The sequence below is a fragment of the Microcaecilia unicolor genome, chromosome 1, assembly GCF_901765095.1.
Source record: "Microcaecilia unicolor chromosome 1, aMicUni1.1, whole genome shotgun sequence".
NCBI classification, from domain to species: domain Eukaryota; kingdom Metazoa; phylum Chordata; class Amphibia; order Gymnophiona; family Siphonopidae; genus Microcaecilia; species Microcaecilia unicolor.
In genome coordinates, this window is record NC_044031.1 from 124,389,012 (window position 1) to 124,412,058 (window position 23,047).

Here is a 23,047-nt window from a genome sequence, read left to right on the forward strand (position 1 = left end):
ACACACCCCTGACTCACCCCCTTGTGATTTGAATGCATTTCTGATAGACCATATAGAATAACGTCAATCACGTGCTAATGGGTTAGAGGCAGAGTGTTGCAATGCCCACACGCTAGCCCATTAGCACTGAACATGCCCATTTTCCGCCCTCAAACACGCTCCCAGTGATAAACATTTAAAATTATTATTTAGTGTGTGGGAAGCGTGCGTACATGTAACTACCATGGGATGCCTTAGCAGGCCCCGCAGTAGGCATTTTTAACTTGTGCTAAGCACACATCAGTGCTTACCTCAGCATTGTAAAAGTGCCCCTAAATGTGTGCTCTAGTTTTAGCTGAATTTAGGACCCTTAGTTTCAGCTGAATATTCATCTTAACTGAGGAGTTTAAAAGTTATTGTTACAAATTTAGCCTACCATTCAATTGCTTAGATTTATAATCCTAGAACTGAAAATCAGTGCTAAGCTCCTATCTTTTTTTTTTTTTAATAGCTTTACCATGCTGGGACAGAAGCCCAGTATCCTGTTTCCAATAGTGGTCAATCCAGGTCACAAGTACCTGGCAAGATCTTAGCACAATAAAACAGATTTTATGCTACTTATCCTAGAAATAAGCATTGGATTTCCCCAAGTCCATCTTAATAATGGCTTATGGACTTTTCTTTTATGAAACTATTCAAATCTTTTTTAAAACCCTGCAAATCTAACTGCTTTTACCAATTTCTTTGGCAACAAATTACAGAGTTTAATTACATATTGAGTGAAGAAATATTTTCTCCGGTTTGTTTCTGCCAGGTACTTGTGACCTTGATTGGCCACTGTTGGATGCAGGATACTGGGCTAGAAAGACCACTGGTCTGACCCAGTATGGCCATTCTTATGTTTTAAATTTACTACTTTGAAGCTTCATTGCATGCCCCTTAATCCTAGTATTTTTGGAAAGAGACTAAACAAGCAATTCACGTCTACTCGTTCCACTCCACTCAGTATTTTATAGACCTCTATCATATCTCCCCTCAGCCATTTCTTCTCTAAGCTGAAGAGCCCTACCCACTTTAGCCTTTCCTATTAGAGAAGTCATCCCATCACTTTTATCATTTTTGTCACCTTTCTCTGTACCTTTTCTAATTTTGCTATATCTTTTTTGAGATGAGGTGACCAGAGTTGCACATAGCATTTGAGATGCAGTCACATCATGGAGCTCTAAATTCATTCTTGCTTCCACCCACTTTTTATGATTTTAAATTTAGAGTTTAGTGAAATTTTGAGGGTAAATTTAGGCATTTAATCCTTGTAAATTTTCAAAAATGCCAATTTAGGACTATTACTCTCAAAGTTAGGAGCATAAATCCTTTGAATACTGGGCCTGATGGTGGTAATAAAGATCACTGTAGACTGATGACTGACCTTAAGAGCAAAGTGTACAGCGGTAATAGTGTTGCTGCCATTCAGGTCCGGTTCTGATAATCCCTTTATTTTACATAAGTTGTTCTTTAAATATATGTGAAGTGCTTTGAAGCAACAACATTTTGAATAGGACTGGATGTTGAGTAGGTCAATCACAGGTCAATCAATTTGCATTCAAAATAATTTGCAATGCGTTTCTGAAAATGGCTATTCCCAAATGAACACAGGAATTGCAGTGGCTTTTTATGAAAATGAAAATAAAACCAAGTCAAATTAAAACCTTTACATTGATTCAAAGTGGAAAGAAGAACTTCATATCCATCTTGTTGAAATGTTCCACAATGCATGATAGGTACATTTTTCTTTTAAATAAGGGAACGGACTAACACTGGTACGACTCAGGGAGACACTTACGGGCCCTTTTACTAAGGCGCACCTAAAAGTGGCCTGCGCTGGTGTAGGCGTCTGTTTTGGACATGCGCGGGCCATTTTTTCAGCATGCCTGGAAAAAAGGCGCTTTTTTTGTGGCCGAAATGGATGTATGGCAAAATTAAAACCAGTACGCATCCATTTTTGGCCTGAGACCTTACCACCCATTGACTTAGTGGTAAGGTCTCATGCACTAACTAGGTGGTAAGTGGCCAGTGCTCATAAACTGCCGAATACTGCTGCGTGTTTTGGACGCGCATCAAAAATGGAATTACCGCTCGGGGCATGCAGTAGCCTGGTGGCAGTTCCAATTTGGTGCACGTTGGACGCGCATAAGTTCCTATGCACCTTAGTAAAAGGGCCCCTAAATTGGCAAGCTCCGCTGCTGTGTGTTAACTATATTTTATTTAAAATACAATAATTAGCTTCATGTGATAATTTTAAATTCTGTAAAATATGAGTAACACAGAGGGTGCTAAAGAGCTGTATATGGCTCCATGACTCCAGATTAACAGTGAAAGAAAGACATAAAGCACTATGGGAAATACAATAATTTTTTTAAAATAGATACCTCATAAGTATGTTGTACCAGTGGTCCAAGATCCCCTTCTTCAGTAGGCTTTTCTTTAGGTTCCCAATTTTGAAATGGCAAAACAATCTTTGTAGGATGGGATATACTATGAAAAACACGCAAAAAAAGATTTTAAAAATATACCTCAAGCACTAGGATACTGTTAAAAATAAAGATAAAGCAGGTGGCAACATTGCTCATATACAGTAGTTCTAGACTTAATTCACATCTTAGCAGTATCTTCTCTGCAGATGGGGAAAAGTACATTGGGAAGAACATAATAGCCATACTGGTCAGACCAATGGTCCACTTAGCCCAGTATCCTGCTAACAGTGACCAATCAAGGTCACAAGTACCTGGCAGAAACCCAAATAGTAGCAACATTCCATTCTACCAACCCAAGGCAAGCAGTGGCTTCCCCACGTCTGTCTCAATAGTAGACTAAAGACTTTTCCTCCAGGAACTTGCCAAACCTGTTGGTTTGTAAGTGGCCACGACACAGGATTGGGATTGAGATTCCTAGTGCGATACCCCTGATGCAGCTCTTAGCGAAACAGGGGCTCCCTGTCAGGCATCTGAGAGTGTTATAGTTTGGCGGAGGGCCGGATCGGAAGATTGAGAAGAACACAAAGGTCTGAAGTATTACCACAGAGTGTTCGATTGTGCTGCCCTGCCCATACCACCTTTGGACTTTCCTGAGAACGTTAGTGGTCTTCAAAGACATTGGAAGCAAGAGTGATAATGTTCCTACACTGCGGTAAGTGGAGGTTTTTCCTATAATGGTGAGCTGTGCCCATACCTTAGAAGCATTGCAGGTGGGATCGCTTTACTGAGGATTTTTCTTCACAGATAGGCGCGTAGTGAATTGTTGTGGTGTACTGGTGCCTTGAAACCCATCAATATAATTTTGAGAATTTTTGAGATTTTCTTGTATTTAAACCTTTTTTAAACCCAGATACGCTAACTGCTATAACTACATCCTCCAGCAAAGAGTTCCAGAGCTCAACTATTCATTGAGTGAAAAAATATTTTTATTTGTTTTAAAACCAGATTATTTTTTCTGGTGTATATCTCCCTTCCATGTGACAGACAGGCACCTATAGCAGAAGACTGAATCAAAATTGGATTAAAAGTATTAAAGATTTTCATTACTGGTAAGTAGACTGCTGGACTGTCCAGAAAGTGTGTGTTCCTTTAATTGAGTCCCTGTGATTGGTTGCCATGTTCTGAGAGCGTCTGACGTCAACCCTTTATAGGGTAGCTATTTTTCTGATCCTTTGTCTTCCTCCTTTGTGAAGATACGGACAGAGGTTCCATGCTGTGTATTTGAAATTGTTATGAGCAGTGCTTTTTTTGTGCTGGTACGCCATGGTATGGCGTACCGGCACCTTTTTTCCCCCCGGTGAGTCCTGCACCCTTCCTCTCACTCCCCTACTTACTACTACGTTGGACTCAGCAGCGTGAATGGTGCAGGCAGCGATTGAGAGAGGCTGGCAGTGTAGAAACTTCCCTCTGCGAGTTCCACCTACGTTGTTTCAACTTCCTGTTTCCACAATTGCTGCACCATTTGCGCTGCTGAGTCCAATGCTGGCAGCCTTTCTATCGCTTCGCTGGCAGACAGTGGAGAAGGAGGATGGGCTGGGGGAAGAAGAATCGCTGGACATGGGAGAGGGGAGGGCAGGGCAGGGGAGAGAGAGGAGAATCACTGGACATCATGGGAGGGGAGGGCATGGAAGAAAGAATTGCTGGACATTGATGGGATGGGAGTGGAGAGGAGGGCAAGAGAGAATTGCTGGACATTGATGGGAGGGGAAGGCAGGGATGAGAGAATTGCTGGACATGGAGGGGAGAGAGAAGAATCGCTGGACATGGATGGGAGGGGAGCGCAGGGAAGAGAGAATTGCTGGACATGGAGGGGAGAGAGGAGAATTGCTGGACATGGATGGGAGGGCAAGGAAGAGAGAATTGCTAGACATGGATGGGAGGGGAGGGCAGGGGAGAGAGGAGAATTGCTGGACATGGATGGCAGGGGAGGACAGGGGGCAGAGAAGAATCACTGGACATGGATGGGAGGAGAGGGCAGCGGAAGGAGGAGACATACTGGACATGGATGGGAGGGGAGGTTAGGGAAGAGAGATTCAATGGACATGGATGGAAGGACAGGGGAGAGAGGAGAATCGTTGGACAAGGATGAGAGGGGAGGGAAGGGGAGGGGAGAGGAGAGAGAGGAGAATCACTGGACATGGATGGCAGGGGAGGACAGGAGACAGAGGAGATTCACTGGACAAGGGAGGGGAGGGCAGGGGAGAGAGGAGACATTCTGGACGTGGATGGAGTGGAGGGAAGAGAGAAAAGAGATGCACATGGATGGGAGGGCAGGGAAGAGAGTAGAAATGCTGGAAATGGATGGAGAGGAGAGCAGGAGATAGAGGAGAATTGTTGGACATGGATGGATGGATGGAGGGGTTGGTGGGGAGAGAGGAGAAATGCTGGACTTGGATGGAGGAGAGGGGAGAGAGAATTATTGCTTTATATGGATACAGGGGAGGGAAGAGAGGAGAAATGCTGGACATGGATGGAGGGGAGGAGAGAGGAGAAGTGCTGGACATGGATGGAGGGGAGGAAAGAAAAAAAGAAGAAGATGCACATGGATGGAGATGAGGGAAAGGGAAGAGAGGAGAAAAACTTAACATGGATGGAGAAAATAGGCAAAAGCTGGATCCACATTATACCTCCTCCAGTCAATTCCATGGAGGAGGACCCAGCTTTTACTTATGGCTATATGGCAAGAAATGAAGAAGAAAGGAGGAAAGTAAAGAAATAAATGGAAAGGAAGCCCTGGAAATGGAGTTAAGGGAACAGATAGAGAGCAGCAGAATCAGAGACTGGGACCAATATGGATAGAAAAACAAAGTCACCAGACAACAATGGTAGAAAAAAATCATTTTATTTTCATTTTAGTGTTTGAAATATGTCCAATTTGAGAATTTGCATCTGCTGTCTTATTTTGCACTGGTTATACTGGAGCTGTAACAGCTTACAGAAATGATTTATAATGAAAAAAATCACGTTATTTTTTTCTCCTATACTACTATAATATTTTCAATGATGTCTGTTTATATGCGCCATGGCTGGTATAAGGGGTGTGGCCAATGTGGGTGTGGCTATCATAGGGGTGGAGCCATATGTGGTGACCCCGCCCATGAGTACTGGTACCTTTTTTTTCCTACAAAAAAAGCACTGGTTGCTAGTTAAGACTTTTTGAAACGCAGTGTGTGCTCGTTATGTGCTGATCTTTATCCCCTTTTTTTCAACAGATTTTTTGACCGACGGACCTTGAAGCAGGTGGACAAAACACTGGCCATCGTAGATCACGGTCTTGACTTTTGGATAGGGAATCACCATACAAAGCTAAGTACAAGTTCTATCTATTATCTCTCTGTATTTGGTGATATTGCAGGAATCAGAAATATTTAAAACTTTTTTTTGGCTATATCATCAAGGAGTTGTTGGAAGACAATAGGAGGTTTTTTGGGCCAATGATGAAGCAGTCCTGCTCCCGTTGCTCAACAGCGCCGGGAGCTTTTTGAGGCTTTTCCTCCATGTAAATTCACACTACTCCTGAGCTTTTTTCAGTCAGGCCCCATACGAGCATCCCTACTGCATACATTTGCATATTCTAAGTTGGACATCCCCTCTAAAATTCAGTTCAATGTTAATGGGATTTGGAAGGGATATGTAAACAAAATAAAAACAGTGGTGCAGCTTTATTCTATTATGGGGTCCATTTATAAGGTGCACTATTGTTTTGCACCTAAAGGGTGTTAGCTACCAAAAGTTAAGTCATGTTAAGTGCAAAACCTCTTTGATAATTTTGGGGGGTGTTCCCAGCATTTTTGACTGGTCTGCTCTAAGGCAGGGGTGGGCAACCACAGTCACTGAGAACCACAATCCAGTTAGGTTTCAAGATTTCCACAATGCACATGCATGAGATTGATTTGCTTGTACTGCTTCTATTGATTGCAAAAGATCTCATAAATATTCATTGTGGTTGCCCACCCCTTTCTCAAGGTACAGCTAAGTGTACTGTGCTGTCCTGTAAGCTATTAACACACAGTAACTACAAGACACAATCCTTGCTTATTCCTTACCCTCAAAAGGTGATTTTCAATTGAACATGCTGTTAGTGTACACTAACAGTTAATAAAGTGCTGCACTGTTATTGCTTGTTACTTCCCACATTAAGCAGCTAATGCAGCTTGGTAAATGGGGCCCTATATGGGAAATATAGACTATGAGAACAGAAAGAATTGAGAAGCCAACCACACAGTTAAATTGCCATGGGCATTTTAATAAGAACAGTGAATGAACTTGGTGAGTATTTCTGAAAAAAAAGTAACTTAAGACAGGATATCTTTAAAAATCTTGAATTCCAAACCATTTAAAGTGGCAGATGGTAGCTATCCAGGAAAGGGACAAAAAGGAACAGTTAAAAATAGCACAAAGGAAAAAAAAATCTCTAGATAACAGCCAGGTAGCATTAAAGAAATGCTGCTTTTGAAAGCAAACCGAGTAACGATAATTAATTGGGGCTATTTCCAGATAAAAGGTATCTATGACCACTTAAGTCAAAAGAAATTGTCAGAAGAGAACATGCTTTCTCAATACATAAACAAACAAACAAACAAACAAACAAACAAAAAGAAAACCCTCAAAGCTGTAAAATGAAAAAATAATAGCACAAACTTTGTAGACCAGGCATTTTGACTAATCCAGTATGGTTCATTTCGATAAACAGCCTTCCTCCCAGTGCATGTTTCCAGTTTTATGCTTCACCAGAGACTAAGAAAACAATTTCATTTTATGATATGTAATGCTAAGTAGGACAGGCAGTACTATGAAAGGGTCATAGAAGTCCATAGTACTGACAGCATTACCAACTATATATAGGAAAAGAAGGCAATAATTCTTAAAGAAAAATAAATGAGCACCCTGCCCTACAAGAAGACAAGCATTGCTTTTCTCAGCAACAGAAATGTGATGACCAATGTGAAAATCTTTGGTAATGAAACAGAATCACTATTGTCAAGTAACAGCTGACTGGCAGTGCATCTTTTTAAAACTGATTCAACATTTGACATATTAACCACTTGATATTCATGTCAAGGACAGCATGGGGGCAGGGTTGGGGAGGAGCTGGCACTTACGTGGGTGCTGATAACATTCAGTGCAGGCATTCACAGATTTGTGGACAAATTTAACATGCATTAGATGTTAGTATGGGCCATCGCTGGGAAGGGAATGGTGGACAATGCTGGTTGAAATAAGCACTATTTAAAATTCTGTGCTTGTCTTTAAAGTGGTATAAAACCCGACAGGAACATTTTTTTTCCATATATGTGCATTCCTTTTGTACAGTGGTATGCAAAAGTCTGAAATAAGTACCTCTTAATGCTGTTTGGAAGCTTCACTATGAAATTTTTCCTATAACTGTAGATATTACTTTGGAACATCGTACATGTGTTTAAGTGTTCATGCCTCTTTCACTATACACTTTGTTTCATTACTTTATTAGCTCTCCTCTTGACTACTGTAACATGGTCTATGTAAGAATCTCTACATTTGAATTTAAGAGGCTTCAGACTCTTCAGAATATTGCGGCCTGCGCTCATTGTAAGACAAAGTGACAGGATATCACATCATTCCCTTCTTAGACAACTCCACTGGCTTCCAATAAATCAGAGGATTCAATATAAGATTTTAACTTTGACTTATACGGCTCTTTATACTGACCTTCCAGAATATTTAGCTAGATTAACCATTCCCTATTCCCCTGTTTGCCTATTATGTTCATTGAATGATCACAGACTGATTCTTCCTAATCCATTTCAAGCACATTGGGAATCGATGCAAAGAGTGCTTTTTATTTTTTGGCTCCTTTTTTTCTGAAACAATTTACCACTCTTGTTAACATCAAAGCTTTCTTTTAATAATTTTAAAAACATTTTTGAAAACTCATCTTTTTTCACTAGCTTTTGTTTTTAAAAATGTTGTAGAGTTTTTCAATCAGCCGGCATGGTTGATAGATGGGTCCATAACTTAACCTGCACCTTCCCAATTGCAAAGGACTAAAGTATGAAACATATCATGCATCTAACGTCCCCTACCTGGGATCCCAACTCTGCTCTACCCAGATACATTCGATCAACTAGTGAATACCTTCCCTTTAGGAAACTATTGAAAACCCATCTAATTCAAACAGATTTACCCAAATGACTTGACCTACCATAAGCAAACATAAGCAACCCATCCATTTTACCGGTTCATCTAATCATTAACAACAATGGCTCAGAAATTACCTCCTACCAATCTTCTTACCCTCCATGCTCTTCCCCTACCTCTTCTTCATCGCTCCACTTCCTTACCTATCCCTATCCTTTCTCTCATACCTCTTTTATCCCACTTACCCTTGTTCATTTGTCCTACCACATACCTCCTTTGTTGATTCAGATACTACAGATTGTATTTTCTTCTTACTATGTAAGCCGCATTGAGCCTACGATGAGCGGGAAAGCGCGGGATACAAATGTAATAAATAAATATAACCCTTTGGATGGTACTGTTGAATGAGTGTTGATTTCTGTTCTATATCTTGATGGAGTTCTTTTCTGCTTTTATTTGTTATTATTTGTATTGTTCATCATCTTGATTTATGTTGCAATTAGGGTGGTTTTATCAAATCTAAATAAACATAAACATACATTGGATATGCATTCATATTGTTCACTGCATAGCAAATAATAAAATTAAGCAGAACTGGATCTTGCAGCATAAGTGGATCCAATTTTAGCCAATCACAGCCACATAATTCTGACCACAAGCTCACCCTATCTCAGCTACTTAGGCAGTGGTTTGACAACTGTGGAGAAGCAGTTTCATCTACAGTGGGAACAAGATGGCTTGAGGGGATGTAAAGTAAGAAGAAGCTGTAGTTGACATTGACAGAGGCACAGAGGAAATACAAAATTAAGCAACTAAAGTACTCAAAATGAATATGTGAGATGTGGGTAAAGGTACTTTTCAGTGTTTGAATTTTGTTTGATTGAAGTTCGGTTCACACTCATTGAGAATTTTTGAAAGGGAGGTTTTTTGACCGCTGATTAGTAATTTTAACTGGGTGTTTAATTGCATCGCTAAACGTGCAGATTTTGCCACAAGTTTATATGAGGTCTTTTTCCTCCTTCTTTTTTGTATAAAGCAATGTATTAAGAAAAGTTGGAAATGTTCATGCTATGATACACTTTGGTTGGGGTTGCTCAAACTTGGGTGCCAAAAATAGCACTCAATGGTTGCTCATCTTTGCGAGTCCATTATTGAATAGCATTGAATGCTGATTTTTTTTCAGCATCGATTTTTGAGTACCATTCACTGAATGTAGCCCTTAGGGTAAAGTTTAATGCACGTGCTTAGAGAATTTGGGGTTTACTGCCTGCCAGTTAACATACAAGTTCATTTAAATATTGACTCCAATAGGGCACATAAATACTTACAAGTGGTACGTAGCACTGCTTCAGTACGATGCACCATAAAACACATTTAAAACAGGAAGACCTGAGTTTGCAATTTTAAAAAATACTTACCCTGTTATTTCTACTTGAGCCAGAGCACTGATGTTTATATTCAGGCTAATAAAATTACTGTTTGGATTATCCTTGTTGGAGCTAAAACAAAGTTGAGATAAATTTAGTTAGCATTCCAAGAAAAATAATTTTAAAATGCAGTGTGCAAAAGGACATTAATAAAAGCTCTTTCTGCCATAAAACATCATTTTAGCTGCAGAAATAAGCATTTTGATTATTGCCCTCCATAAGTATATGTGTCAACATACAGTATATACTTTTAGGACCACCAATAAAATAAGCTTTCTTTACCCCTTTCAGTTGCTGAATCTGTGCAGGTGCTTTTTTATGGGAAATAATCAGGGCCTGTGCAAGAGTATTAGGCACCCAAGGCAAACCTTTAGCTTTGCATCCTCATTCATTTTCAGGCCTTTACTGCCCTCTTACAAATTTTTGATAATTAAACTCAAAGATTATGATTACTTCCATAACACACCTCTCAGAACAATCCTGGATACTTTTTTAAATGTTGATATATATATATATATATATATATATATACACAGTGGGGGAAATAAGTATTTGATCCCTTGCTGATTTTGTAAGTTTGCCCACTGACAAAGACATGAGCAGCCCATAATTGAAGGGTAGGTTATTGGTAACAGTGAGAGATAGCACATCACAAATTAAATCCGGAAAATCACATTGTGGAAAGTATATGAATTTATTTGCATTCTGCAGAGGGAAATAAGTATTTGATCCCCCACCAACCAGTAAGAGATCTGGCCCCTACAGACCAGGTAGATGCTCCAAATCAACTCGTTACCTGCATGACAGACAGCTGTCGGCAATGGTCACCTGTATGAAAGACACCTGTCCACAGACTCAGTGAATCAGTCAGACTCTAACCTCTACAAAATGGCCAAGAGCAAGGAGCTGTCTAAGGATGTCAGGGACAAGATCATACACCTGCACAAGGCTGGAATGGGCTACAAAACCATCAGTAAGACGCTGGGCGAGAAGGAGACAACTGTTGGTGCCATAGTAAGAAAATGGAAGAAGTACAAAATGACTGTCAATCGACAAAGATCTGGGGCTCCACGCAAAATCTCACCTCGTGGGGTATCCTTGAGGAAGGTTAGAAATCAGCCTACAACTACAAGGGGGGAACTTGTCAATGATCTCAAGGCAGCTGGGACCACTGTCACCACGAAAACCATTGGTAACACATTACGACATAACGGATTGCAATCCTGCAGTGCCCGCCAAGGTCCCCCTGCTCCGGAAGGCACATGTGACGGCCCGTCTGAAGTTGCCAGTGAACACCTGGATGATGCCGAGAGTGATTGGGAGAAAGGTGCTGTGGTCAGATGAGACAAAAATTGAGCTCTTTGGCATGAACTCAACTCGCCGTGTTTGGAGGAAGAGAAATGCTGCCTATGACCCAAAGAACACCGTCCCCACTGTCAAGCATGGAGGTGGAAATGTTATGTTTTGGGGGTGTTTCTCTGCTAAGGGCACAGGACTACTTCACCGCATCAATGGGAGAATGGATGGGGCCATGTACCGTACAATTCTGAGTGACAACCTCCTTCCCTCCACCAGGGCCTTAAAAATGGGTCGTGGCTGGGTCTTCCAGCACGACAATGACCCAAAACATACAGCCAAGGCAACAAAGGAGTGGCTCAGGAAGAAGCACATTAGGGTCATGGAGTGGCCTAGCCAGTCACCAGACCTTAATCCCATTGAAAACTTATGGAGGGAGCTGAAGCTGCGAGTTGCCAAGCGACAGCCCAGAACTCTTAATGATTTAGAGATGATCTGCAAAGAGGAGTGGACCAAAATTCCTCCTGACATGTGTGCAAACCTCATCATCAACTACAGAAGACGTCTGACCGCTGTGCTTGCCAACAAGGGTTTTGCCACCAAGTATTAGGTCTTGTTTGCCAGAGGGATCAAATACTTATTTCCCTCTGCAGAATGCAAATAAATTCATATACTTTCCACAATGTGATTTTCCGGATTTAATTTGTGATGTGCTATCTCTCACTGTTACCAATAACCTACCCTTCAATTATGGGCTGCTCATGTCTTTGTCAGTGGGCAAACTTACAAAATCAGCAAGGGATCAAATACTTATTTCCCCCACTGTATATATTATATATATATATATATATATATATATATATATATATATATATATATATATATATATATATATATATATATATATATAACATACATACACATATGTACAAAATGAGGGCAACTTCCAATAGTCATTTATCTACTGTAGGTAAATTGCTATTTGAAATTGCCCATGTTTACTACAGTTAAATGTGTAGGTTGATGACTTTTTGAGGTTTGAGGGTGATCAGGACTCATGGTGCTACTCTGAAAGCAGTTGTGCTTTGCATCATCCTCCTGCTCCCCAAACTGTCACCATAAGCAACTGCTTAGTCTGCCTAATATTTAAGCCAGCCTTGGCAATAGTCAAAACAAAATTACCCACAAAGTATTTAGTTTGATTATTCTAGCAATCCCTGTGGGAAAAAAAATACCCATGGAGTTAGCAGAATTGTGGCCAGTTTGTTTATTTATTTTACAATGTCTTGACCACAATAAATGGCCTAGAAAATTGATCTCCATAAGAAGTAGGCACTGTGAAAATACCACATTTCAAGAGAAGTGTTTTTTTTCTGAACAGCCTTAATTGGGAGACAGAAGCCCTCCATGCATGAAGGCGATAACAACATGGTGGAGGATGGCTACCTCCCCTCCACCTCTGGAGCCTCCATTATCCCCTGGCATGGGTTCATCCAGATAATATAAAAATTTGCTATTGAGGAGAGCCAAGTCAGCGCTCTTTTGTTTTACAAAATGTTAGAATCTGGAACGATATCACAATCCAACTTCGGCAAATTACATCTAATATTCTATTCAGAAAGGCTCTTAAAACCTACCTGTTTTCAAAGCAAAGACTGCGATATACTTCAATTGAATTATATAATTATTTTATTTATTTGTTGCATTTGTACCCCACATTTTCCCACCTATTTGCAGGCTCAATGTGGCTTACATATTACCGTGAGGCATAAGCCGCCTCCGGTGATGAAACAAATACAGAGTGATGTGGTAGAGAATGAGATGTATGTGTTACAGACACATAATAGAATTATGCTTTTATCTCTTAGATTGTGATGATATTGTATTAGTTTTATTTAAATTGATAATTTTATTATTGTTTTTGTTGTAAATTCCAAGTCATTCTTGTATGTAATCTGCTTTGTAGCCTTTTGGTTAAGTGCGGAATAGAAATCCATTAATAGAATACAAGAATGAACATGGGGCCCTTTTACTAAGCTGCACTAAAAGGTGGCCTGTGCAGTTTCCCAAGCACTGTAAAATGGCCGCAATTTATTTTTTCACATTAATGGCCACATACTAATTTCCCAATTAGCGTGTGGCCCTTAGTATGTGAGCCCGTAGCACTACCAATTTACTAGGCAATAAGGGTTCCCATGCTAATCAGCAACATACAGCAATGCCTACTCTCTGCCCCTAAACACGCTCCTGTGCTTAATGCAGGACTGGCACATACTGATCCCAGAACTACCGCAGGATGCCTGGGCACATCCTGCAGTAGTAGCTGTTAGCGTGCAGTTAGCATGTATTAGTGCTTACCGCTGCTTAGTAAAAGGGCTCCCAAGTGCCACTACAAGCATGGAGCCTTGTAGCAACCTATACTAAAGGCAGTTGCAACTCCAAGAGCCTTGACTTCCTGCATGGAATAGCAGTTATGACCCTAGCTGCAATGGTATAGGTACATTCATACTTCCAAGAAGGCATGGGGTAACCTGCATAGAGTAACTGTGGTTGAAAACCCTAATTAAGTGGCTCTTTTACTAAAATGTGCTAAGAAATGTGCTTAGCATATGCTAATACGGGAATTTCCCATGCACTTGTATTGTTTTGTTTATTTATTTTATGTTTCATTATTGTGTATGTTTCATTTGTACCCCACCTACAATTTTTAGATTGTGTGGATTATATATTTTTACAATAACATAAATAAATAACATTTCTAGCGTGTCCCTAAAATTGGGCATTTAATGTGATCAAGTGCAAACTGATGCATTGGGAAAAAGGAACCCAAACTATAGCTACGTGAAGCAAGGTTCAACATTAGAAGTCACCACCAAGGAAAAGGATCTAAGTGTTATCATTGACTATTCGTTGAAACCCTTTGCTCAGTGTGCAGCGGCAGCTAAGAAAGCAAATAGAAAGTTAGGAATTATTAGGAAAGGAATGGAAAACAAAACTGAGAATATTATAAACCTTTGTATCCCTCCATGGTGCGACTGCACCTCAAATACTGTGTGCAATTGTGGTCACAGCATCTCAAAAACGATTTAGCGGAATTAGAAAACTACAGGGAAGGGTGATGAAAATGATAAAGTGGATGGGACAACTTTCTTATGAGGAAAGGCTAAAGTGACTGGGACACTTCAGCATGGAGAAGAGGCAGCTGAGGGGAGATATGATACAGGTCTATAAAATACTCAGTGGAGTGTAACAGGTAGACATGAATCACTTGTTTACTTTTTCCAAAAATACTAGGATTAGGGGATACACAATGAAACTACTAAGTAGTAAATTTAAAACAAACCGGAGAAAATATTTCTTCACTCAACGTGTAATTAAACTCTGGAATTTGTTGCCAGAGAATGTAGTAAAAGCAGTTAGCTTAACAGGGTTTAAAAAAAGGTTTGGATAATTTCTTACAAGAAAAGTCCATAAGCTATTATTAAGTTGGACTGCTTATTTCTAGGATAGGCAGCATAAAATCTGATGTACTGTTTTGTAATCTTGCCAAGTACTTGTGACTTGGATTGGATACCGTTGGGAAGAGGATACTGGCCTTGATGGACTTTCAGTCTGTCCAAGTATGGCAACGCTTATGTTCCTATGTTCTTTTTTATTTTTGCAGGTCTTGCACTAATTCTACCATTTGTGTGTGGGACGCGTATGCCTTGTAGCGCTATAGAAATGATAAATAGTAGTAGTAGTAGGTGCTCTCACATTAACTCGATGTTAGCCAGTTAGCATGTGCTAATGTGAATGACACTAACTGGTTAACACTTCCACTCTCATTCTCCGTCCATTACACGTCCCCTCCAGAAAAAAATACAAAAACCCCCAAAAGACACTATGCGCAAACAGGCAAATTACCACAAAACACATTAATGTGTTTTGCGGTAAGCCTTTCTGGGCGCGCTACGTGCGTAATAGGGCTTAACACTCATTAGTAAAAGGGCCCCTAAATGAGCATAAGAAGATCTTATATTTTGGACAATGATTTCACTAGTTTTGGTGCCTGTGTAGATGAGCAAATTTCTGAATAAGATACGGAAGGGAGCTTGGATGATGAATTTTGTTTTGGTTATGTCAGAATCACAGTGGAAGACAACATAGTATGGGGTAAAATAGTGTGATTTCATGTTTGTCTGCTTTAAAGGTAATACATACAAATAAAACAAAACAAAAAAATGAAGAAAATATGATATCTTTTTTATTGGATTAAACACATATTTAACTAGCTTTCGAAGGAAGAACCATCTTCAGGTCAGACATGAGCAGAAGATAATATCAAAAGATGAAACATAATGAACTCCAGTGACAATCTCTGACTCACACTTCCAGTCAGCTGTTTTTGACGAACATTATGAGTGTGTGGATGGTTGAAGAGAGCTGAATCGCTACCATACTCAGTCACGAGTCAACACCTTCACACCACCAAATGAAAGGACCATTTTGGACTCCTTTAACTTTTTTTCCCTTTATCTCCCCTCTATTTATCTGTTTAAATATTGTATTTGTATTTTCACTGGTTTGGCGTTTGCCTTTCCAGTCTCTTGTAAGCCACTTTGAGCCTGCATCCTGTGGAAAAAGGTGGGGTATAAATGCAATAAATAAAATAAATAAATATAGGTGACACCTGCAGGCATAAGGGCTATTGTAGTGGTGTACAGTTGGGTGCAGTACATTTTTTGCTGTTCCTGGAGGAAATGAAATACAATATAATGGGGGTAATGGTGAGATGTGTACCTGGGGCCTTTTATGTGAAGTTCACTATAGTGCCCCTTAGGCTGCCCCACTACTCTGCTGGAATGTCTGTGTGGCCAGTCTCTACTAGGAATGCTGGCCCCAGACATCTCAATGGCTTATATTTTATGTTTTTCCCTTGGACCTTTTTTGTTTGAAAAGAGCCCTTAAAGAAAGACACACTAAGCACAAAAACATCTAAAATAGGGTGATTTTCCAACCAAAAAGACAGATGTTTTTCTGGTTTGAAAATGACCATGTTAAGCACTGGATTTTTGGATGTTTTTTGTAAAATGTTCAAAATTGGATTTTAATGTCATACTGAAAATGCCCCTCCACATATTTTTCTCTACCCCCAATGGAAGAATCCCAGCTGTGCAGACTGAATGGACCATTTTCACTTTTTCTGTCATCATTTATGTTACTATAAAATCACACCTGGTCACCATCAGCTGAATGGAAATGAATAGAAAACATAAAACTACTCCCCTGCCCACATACACACCCCTCCATCATTCTATACCATAAACCACAAAAACCTCTTGGGCATTTTCACTGAGAGACAGACTTTCTGATTCCAAATATCTATGTTAGTGGCAATTCCTCCTCTTTTATCTCTTAAGTGTAATCCATCAAAATCATAACCAAATTAGCTTCAGCTGAATAACATTTCCTCTCCGATGACAGATATTTGTAAACTTTATTGAGCCACTACATGAAAGCTCATAATTTTGCCAAAACTCTCTGCACTGAAGAAAATTTAACTGCAATACTTACATATTAAAATATATACCACAGCTTCAGCCTGAATTCTTCATATACATCACGCTTAAAAAATCGGCACCAAAATGAAATATGCCTAGGCGTATTCTATAAAGTATGTCTAAATCTAGGCGTACTTTATAAAATAAGCCAAAATTTCCATGCGGTTTATAGAATACGCCAAGCGTACATCTGCATGACTAAATTTAATTGTAGGAAGTTACGCCAAGCAAAACTTAGTGCAAATGCTGACATCTAAATTACGCGCAGACTGGGTATAGTCAATAACGCATATAGATTTTAGAAATGACAAGACCCACCCATTCCATGCCCACACTCCCTTTTCAACTATGCATCTTAGAATTTACGCACATCATGTTACACAATATGTTTAGATAGTTCTGCGCATAAATTCTAATTAACAGGGGCGGAATGAACATTTGAGCAACTGGCCAGTGCCCGAGGGCCCACAGGATCCAGGGGGCCCAGAGGCTCTACCTGGTTACCCTTGCCCGCTACTGCTGCTGTCTCCACAGACCGCTGCTGCCTGTGTTCTGTGTCGGCTCCGCCAGTGGTGTACCAAGGACGAGGTGGTGGGGTGGTCCACCCCAGATGTAAATACAAAGGGGGGTGCTCTTCTCCTGACCCATCCTTTTATTTAGGCCGCCGGCACCGCTTTTGCATCTTCTCCGCAGTCCCGTCCCCACCTGCCTACCCTCAGCTCCCTCGACAGCCCCCTTCTCTCTGCCACCCGGCCCCCTACATTTTTAAAATCTCTGAATTGGCAGTGCATAGCCTTGCGTCTTTGAAAGAAGCAGATCGCCTTGGGTCTTCCCACACAGAAATAGGAAGTTATATCAGAGGAGGGCAGGACACAGTGAGGGAAGGCCCGAGGTGATCTTCTTCTTTCACAAACGTGAGGTGCTGCATGCTGGCACTGCACTGCCGATTCAGAGATTTTTAAAATGCAGGGGCCTTGCCAGGGGCAGTTGGAAGAATGAGTCTAGGGCTGAAAAGGGGGGCAGATGAGAGAATGGGGCTGGGGCTGAAAATGGGGGCCATAATGCAAGGCAGGTGGATGAAAGGGACTGGAACTGAGGGCTGAAAAGAGGGTAGGTGGGATAAGAGGGCTAGTACTATGGGGGTTGAAAAGGGGTAGGGGCTATACTGTGGGGATTGGGGGCTGAAACTGGGACAGGGAGAAAGTGGCTGGGACTGAAGCTTGGGAGAAAGTGGCTGGGGCTGAAACTAGGAGCTGAAACCGGGGACTGGTGCGATAAAGGGGCTGGAACTACGGGCAGGTGGGATAATGGGGCTGAAACTGGGGACTGAAAAGAGGGGGCAGAGAGAGAGGGAGAGGCAGACCCTGGATGGATGGAAGAGGGAGGGCAAATGGTGGATGGAAGGGGCAGAGAGAGAGAGAGGGTAAACCCTGGATGGAAGGGAGAGAAAGGGCAGACAGTGGATGGAAGGGAGAGAGAAAAAGCAGTGGTTGGAAGGGGGGGGGGGAGAGGGGAGACGGGGCAGATGGTGGATGGAAGGGGCAGAGATAGAGGGCAGACGCTAGATGGAAGGGAGAGAGAAGGCAGATAGTGGTTGGAAGGGGCAGAGGGAAAGTGGGCAGATGGTGGATGGGAGGAGTTCCATTCCTTTTATCATTTTAGTCGCTCTTCTTTGAACCTTTCTAATTCTGCTACATCTTTTTTGAGATACGGCAACCAGAATTGCACACAATACTCAAGGTGAGGTCACACTAGGAGTAATGCAAAAGCATTATAATATTCTTGTTCTTATTTTCCATCCCTTTCCTAATAATTCCTAGCATCCTGTTTGTTTTTTTGGTTGCCACCACATACTGGGAAGAATATTTCAGCATATTGTCTACACCACAATCTTTTTCTTTTGTGCTGTCTCCTTAGATAGACTCCAGCATCAGGTGCCTATGATTTGGATTATTCTTCCCATTGTGCATCACTTTGCATTTGTCCACATTAAATTTAATCTGCCATTTGGATGTCCAATCTTCTAATTTCCTAAGGTCTTCCTGAAGTTTTTCACAATCTGAATGTGTTTTAACAACTTTGAATAGTTTTGTGTCATCTGCAAATTTAATGACCTCACTTATCATTCCAATTTCCAGATAATTTATAAATATGTTAAATAGTACCAATCCTAGTACAGATCCCTGCAACACTCCACTGTTCATCCTCCTCCATTGAGAACATAGTAACATATAGTAACATAGTAAATGACGGCAGATAAAGACCTGAACGGTCCATCCAGTCTGCCCAACAAGATAAACTCATTTTTCATGGTATGTAATTTATGTAAAAATGGCCATTTAACTCTACCCTATTGTAAGCTCTTTGAGCAGGGACTGTCTTTTTTTGTGTATGGTGTACAGCGCTGCGTATGCCTTGTAGCGCTATAGAAATGATAAGTAGTAGTAGTAGTAGTTTCTGTACAATAACCAATTCCTAATCCACAGCAGAACATTGCCTCCTATCCCATGACTTATAATTTTCTCAGGAGTCTCTTATGGGGAACAAAAGCTTTCTGGAAATCTAGATACACTACATTAACCAGCTCATCTTTATCCACACCTTCAAAGAAATGAGGCAAATTGGTGAGGCAATACTACCCTTGGCTGAACCTATGCTGACTCTATCCCATTAAATCATATATATATTTTTTAAATTTGTACCCCGTGCTTTCCCACTCATGGCAGGCTCAATGCGGCTTACATGGGGCAATGGAGGGTTAAGTGACTTGCCCAGAGTCACAAGGAGCTGCCTGTGCCTGAAGTGGGAATTGAACTCAGTTCCTCAGTTCCCCAGGACCAAAGTCCACCACCCTAACCACTAGGCCACTCCTCCACTTGCCTATGTGTTTCATAATTTTATTCTTTATAATAGTTTCCACTATTTTGCCCGGCATTGAAGTCAGGTTTACTGGTCTGTAATTTTCCAGATCGCCTCTGTAACGCTGATTTCTGAAAAGGTTCCATTGGCCATCCTCCAATCTTCAGGTACTATAGGTGATATTAATGACGGGTTACAGATCTGCTATCGTGCAGATTTCATTTGTCATTTTTTTTTTTACCAATGGTGTTCTGCACGATAGTGTGGACGCTTGTTTTTATTTTTCTTTGGGCAATATACCCTGACCGCTTGGTTTTTCCATTTTTATATCTAGAAGAACAATCTGGACCCCTGAGGCTGGCATTTTCATACCGAAACACGGCCCGAGTCGGGTCTTTTTCAGAAATAAAGGATTCCATTTATCTCAATCCTGAAGGCTCAGCTGTGTTTTTTTTTTTCTATTGCTTGCATTTGTATGCTGTTCTACCCTCTCTTTTGTTACTTTGGGTTTACAGATCACTAACAGCAGATCAGCAATTTCATGTTCGATTTGATTTAATTACTTAATAATCACTTTTATACAGTTAAGTTTTAAAGCAGTTTACAATAAAACAGAAACAAGTAGAATGAATGTGCAAACAAGTTAAACCAAACAATATAATTGGTTAACTAAAATCAAAGTAAACAATCAGCTGTCATCACAGTCAGAAACGGACACTCTCGAGAATCCATGTTTTGAGATTCTTACGAAACCCAATGTAGCTTGTTAAACTGCTCACTTCTGCAGATAAAGAGTTCCTTAAGAGAGGACCAATGTATTAAAAAGTTCTGTTTCTTATGAAAGTTAATTTCACAATTTGGAGCAATGGAAGCTGTAATAAACAACACTGAGATGAATGCAGCAATTGAAAGTACTGTTGCTTGGACAATTTGTCCCTTAAATACACTGGTGCTTCTAGATAAAAAGTCTTAAACACTAAACACAGCATCTTAAATATAATCCTGGATGAAATTGGTAGCCAAAGCAATCCTTTCAAAGCAGGTGTTATATGATCAAACTACTTGCCCTCTGTCATCAAACAAGCTGCTGTGTTCTGAATCAGTTGAAGTCTCTTAAGACCCGTTTTTGTAAGACCCTGATATAATGAATCACAACAATCAAGCCTGATGGTAACAAAAGCATATACCAACTTGACCAGATTAGTTTGGGACAAAAAAAAAAGGCTTCAACTGGCAAATATTTCTTAACTGACACTTTTATGACATGCCCAATCTGTTTATCAAATTTCAAGGAGCTTTCAAGAAGAAAGCCTAAAGTAATAATGTCATATTTCAAAAAGATGTCTGCCCTGCAACACTGGTTGAATAGACAGTGGCTTGCTATTGTGAGACAACCAAAATGCTGCAGATTTTTCTACATTAAGCATTAAATCATGCTCAGCTAGCCATTCATTCAACAGGTATAGTTTATGATTGAAATCAGACATCACTTGGTGCTGATTCTCTTTCATAAAAACCAGTAATTGAACATCATCTGCAAAAATTTCAAATTTACATACCCAGCTTTCTAAGAAGAACGCTAAGGGTATTAAATATACATTGAAAAGCACTGGAGACAGCAATGAGCCTTCTGGGAGTTCTTTCAGTACCCTAGGGCAGTATTTCCCAAGTCCAGTCCTGGAGTACCACTTACCAGTAAGGTTTTTAGGATATCTACAATGAATATGCATGAACTTGATTTACATACAATGCCTCCATTATATACACATCTTTTTCATGCATATTCATTGTGGATATCTTGAAAACCTGACTGGAAAGGGGTAATCCAGGACTGAACTTGGGGAAACACTGTCCTAGGGTGCATACCATATGGTCCAGGTGATTTACTACTCTTTAATTTGTCAGTTTGGCTCAGTATATCTTCCAGGTTCACTGAGATTTCTTTCAGTACCCTCCAACAAATTGGCAACCACTGTTATTATATTAATAATGGAATAGCCCTGTCTCATCTCTTACCAACCCCAACTCACTTTGGGGTCTTTTTACTAAACTGCGCTAGTAAATGGGCTTCGAATACCCTTATGTAGGTCTTACATGTGTGCTAAGCCCATTTCTAGTGTGGCTGTAAAAAGCCTTCACTTACCACTTAATGTTTTGGAGGCAGTAAGGGCTCATGCATTAAAAGTCTTTAGTATATGCTAATGTCAGTGTGCTAGCTGATTAGCTGATCATTATCTGCCCCTGACATACCCCCTTATAAAATAATTTACAAAAATATTTACTGTGCACTTAGAGCATACAGATTGCAAAACTGACAAGGAACAGTTTAGAGTGTCTCATGTTAGCCCTGTTTTACTTTATTAAGCATAAGTTAGCAGCTGAATTTAAAATGAACTATAACTCAGTAAATGTAGTTCTGTTAGTATAAACCAGTGTAAATACATTTGTATATTCATCAATATTATTTACAAATAGACATAAAATATACAGAAAGCTTATGCATTCTGTGTTTCCCCAGAGATGGACGCACAGGTGGGCGTTTTTGCTCCAGTGTTGTTGCTGGTGATGTGTGTTCTGGATCTCCGGTAGACGCCGGAAAACTGAATAACCCTTGAAGATGCCGTTTTATGGGTGAAACATGATCATGTCAGGTTTTCGACCACTTGAATTACTGTGATCTTTTGAGAGGGAGAGCTGATAAGAGGGGATCTTCAAGAACGTCACGGCGGGTGCAAGTATTTCCCTGGTGTCAGCAAAGTTAAAGGCAGTGTCCAGTGTATGGAAGCATTTGAAGATTCTAGTCCTGGTTTAGTGGACTATAAGCTCTGATGGAATGTCAGTGTTGATGGACATTAACTGCAGACTAAGATAGTTGACACCTAGGGTTAGTTTACGCTCTGATATTGATATTGAAGGTCCCTCGTGTAAGGCTTATAATGAAGACAAAGAAGATTTGTATTTTGTATTTTGAATGAAATTTTAAAGTTGTATAAGATGGTTGAAATTGTATGAGTGTATGGAATGGATGAGTGTGTATGGTAGGGAGTGAGTCTGAAATTCAAGTATTTTGATATATTTATATTTACTATTGTGATATTAATAAAGATTTGTTAATTGATTTGTGGCAACGATTGTCTGAAATATCTAATGTGAATAAAATACAACCAATTACATTATTAAACCTAGATAGTTATAGTATAGAATCTATACCTATCTATATATAGATATATATTTTTGAAAAGCAGATTTGAAGAAAGAGGAAGGGCTTGATAGGGTCTGTTGTTTATTATAGCAA

At 40.2% G+C, this 23,047-nt stretch overlaps 1 protein-coding gene across 2 annotated transcripts in view; it reads right to left on the reverse strand.

Annotated features, from left to right (window-relative positions):
* Window positions 1-23,047, reverse strand: part of ITGA8 (integrin subunit alpha 8) — a 521,482-nt gene that overhangs the window by 122,213 nt on the left and 376,222 nt on the right. For both annotated transcript variants that reach the window (XR_003941853.1, XM_030199982.1), the window contains exons 23-24: window positions 10,046-10,126; window positions 2,406-2,511 (exon numbers count right to left, since the gene is read on the reverse strand). Coding sequence is in view for 1 of the 2 variants with exons in the window: in XM_030199982.1 (XP_030055842.1) it covers window positions 2,406-2,511; window positions 10,046-10,126 (187 nt within the window). In the remaining variant the exon portion in view is untranslated. The remainder of the gene's footprint in view (window positions 1-2,405; window positions 2,512-10,045; window positions 10,127-23,047) is intronic.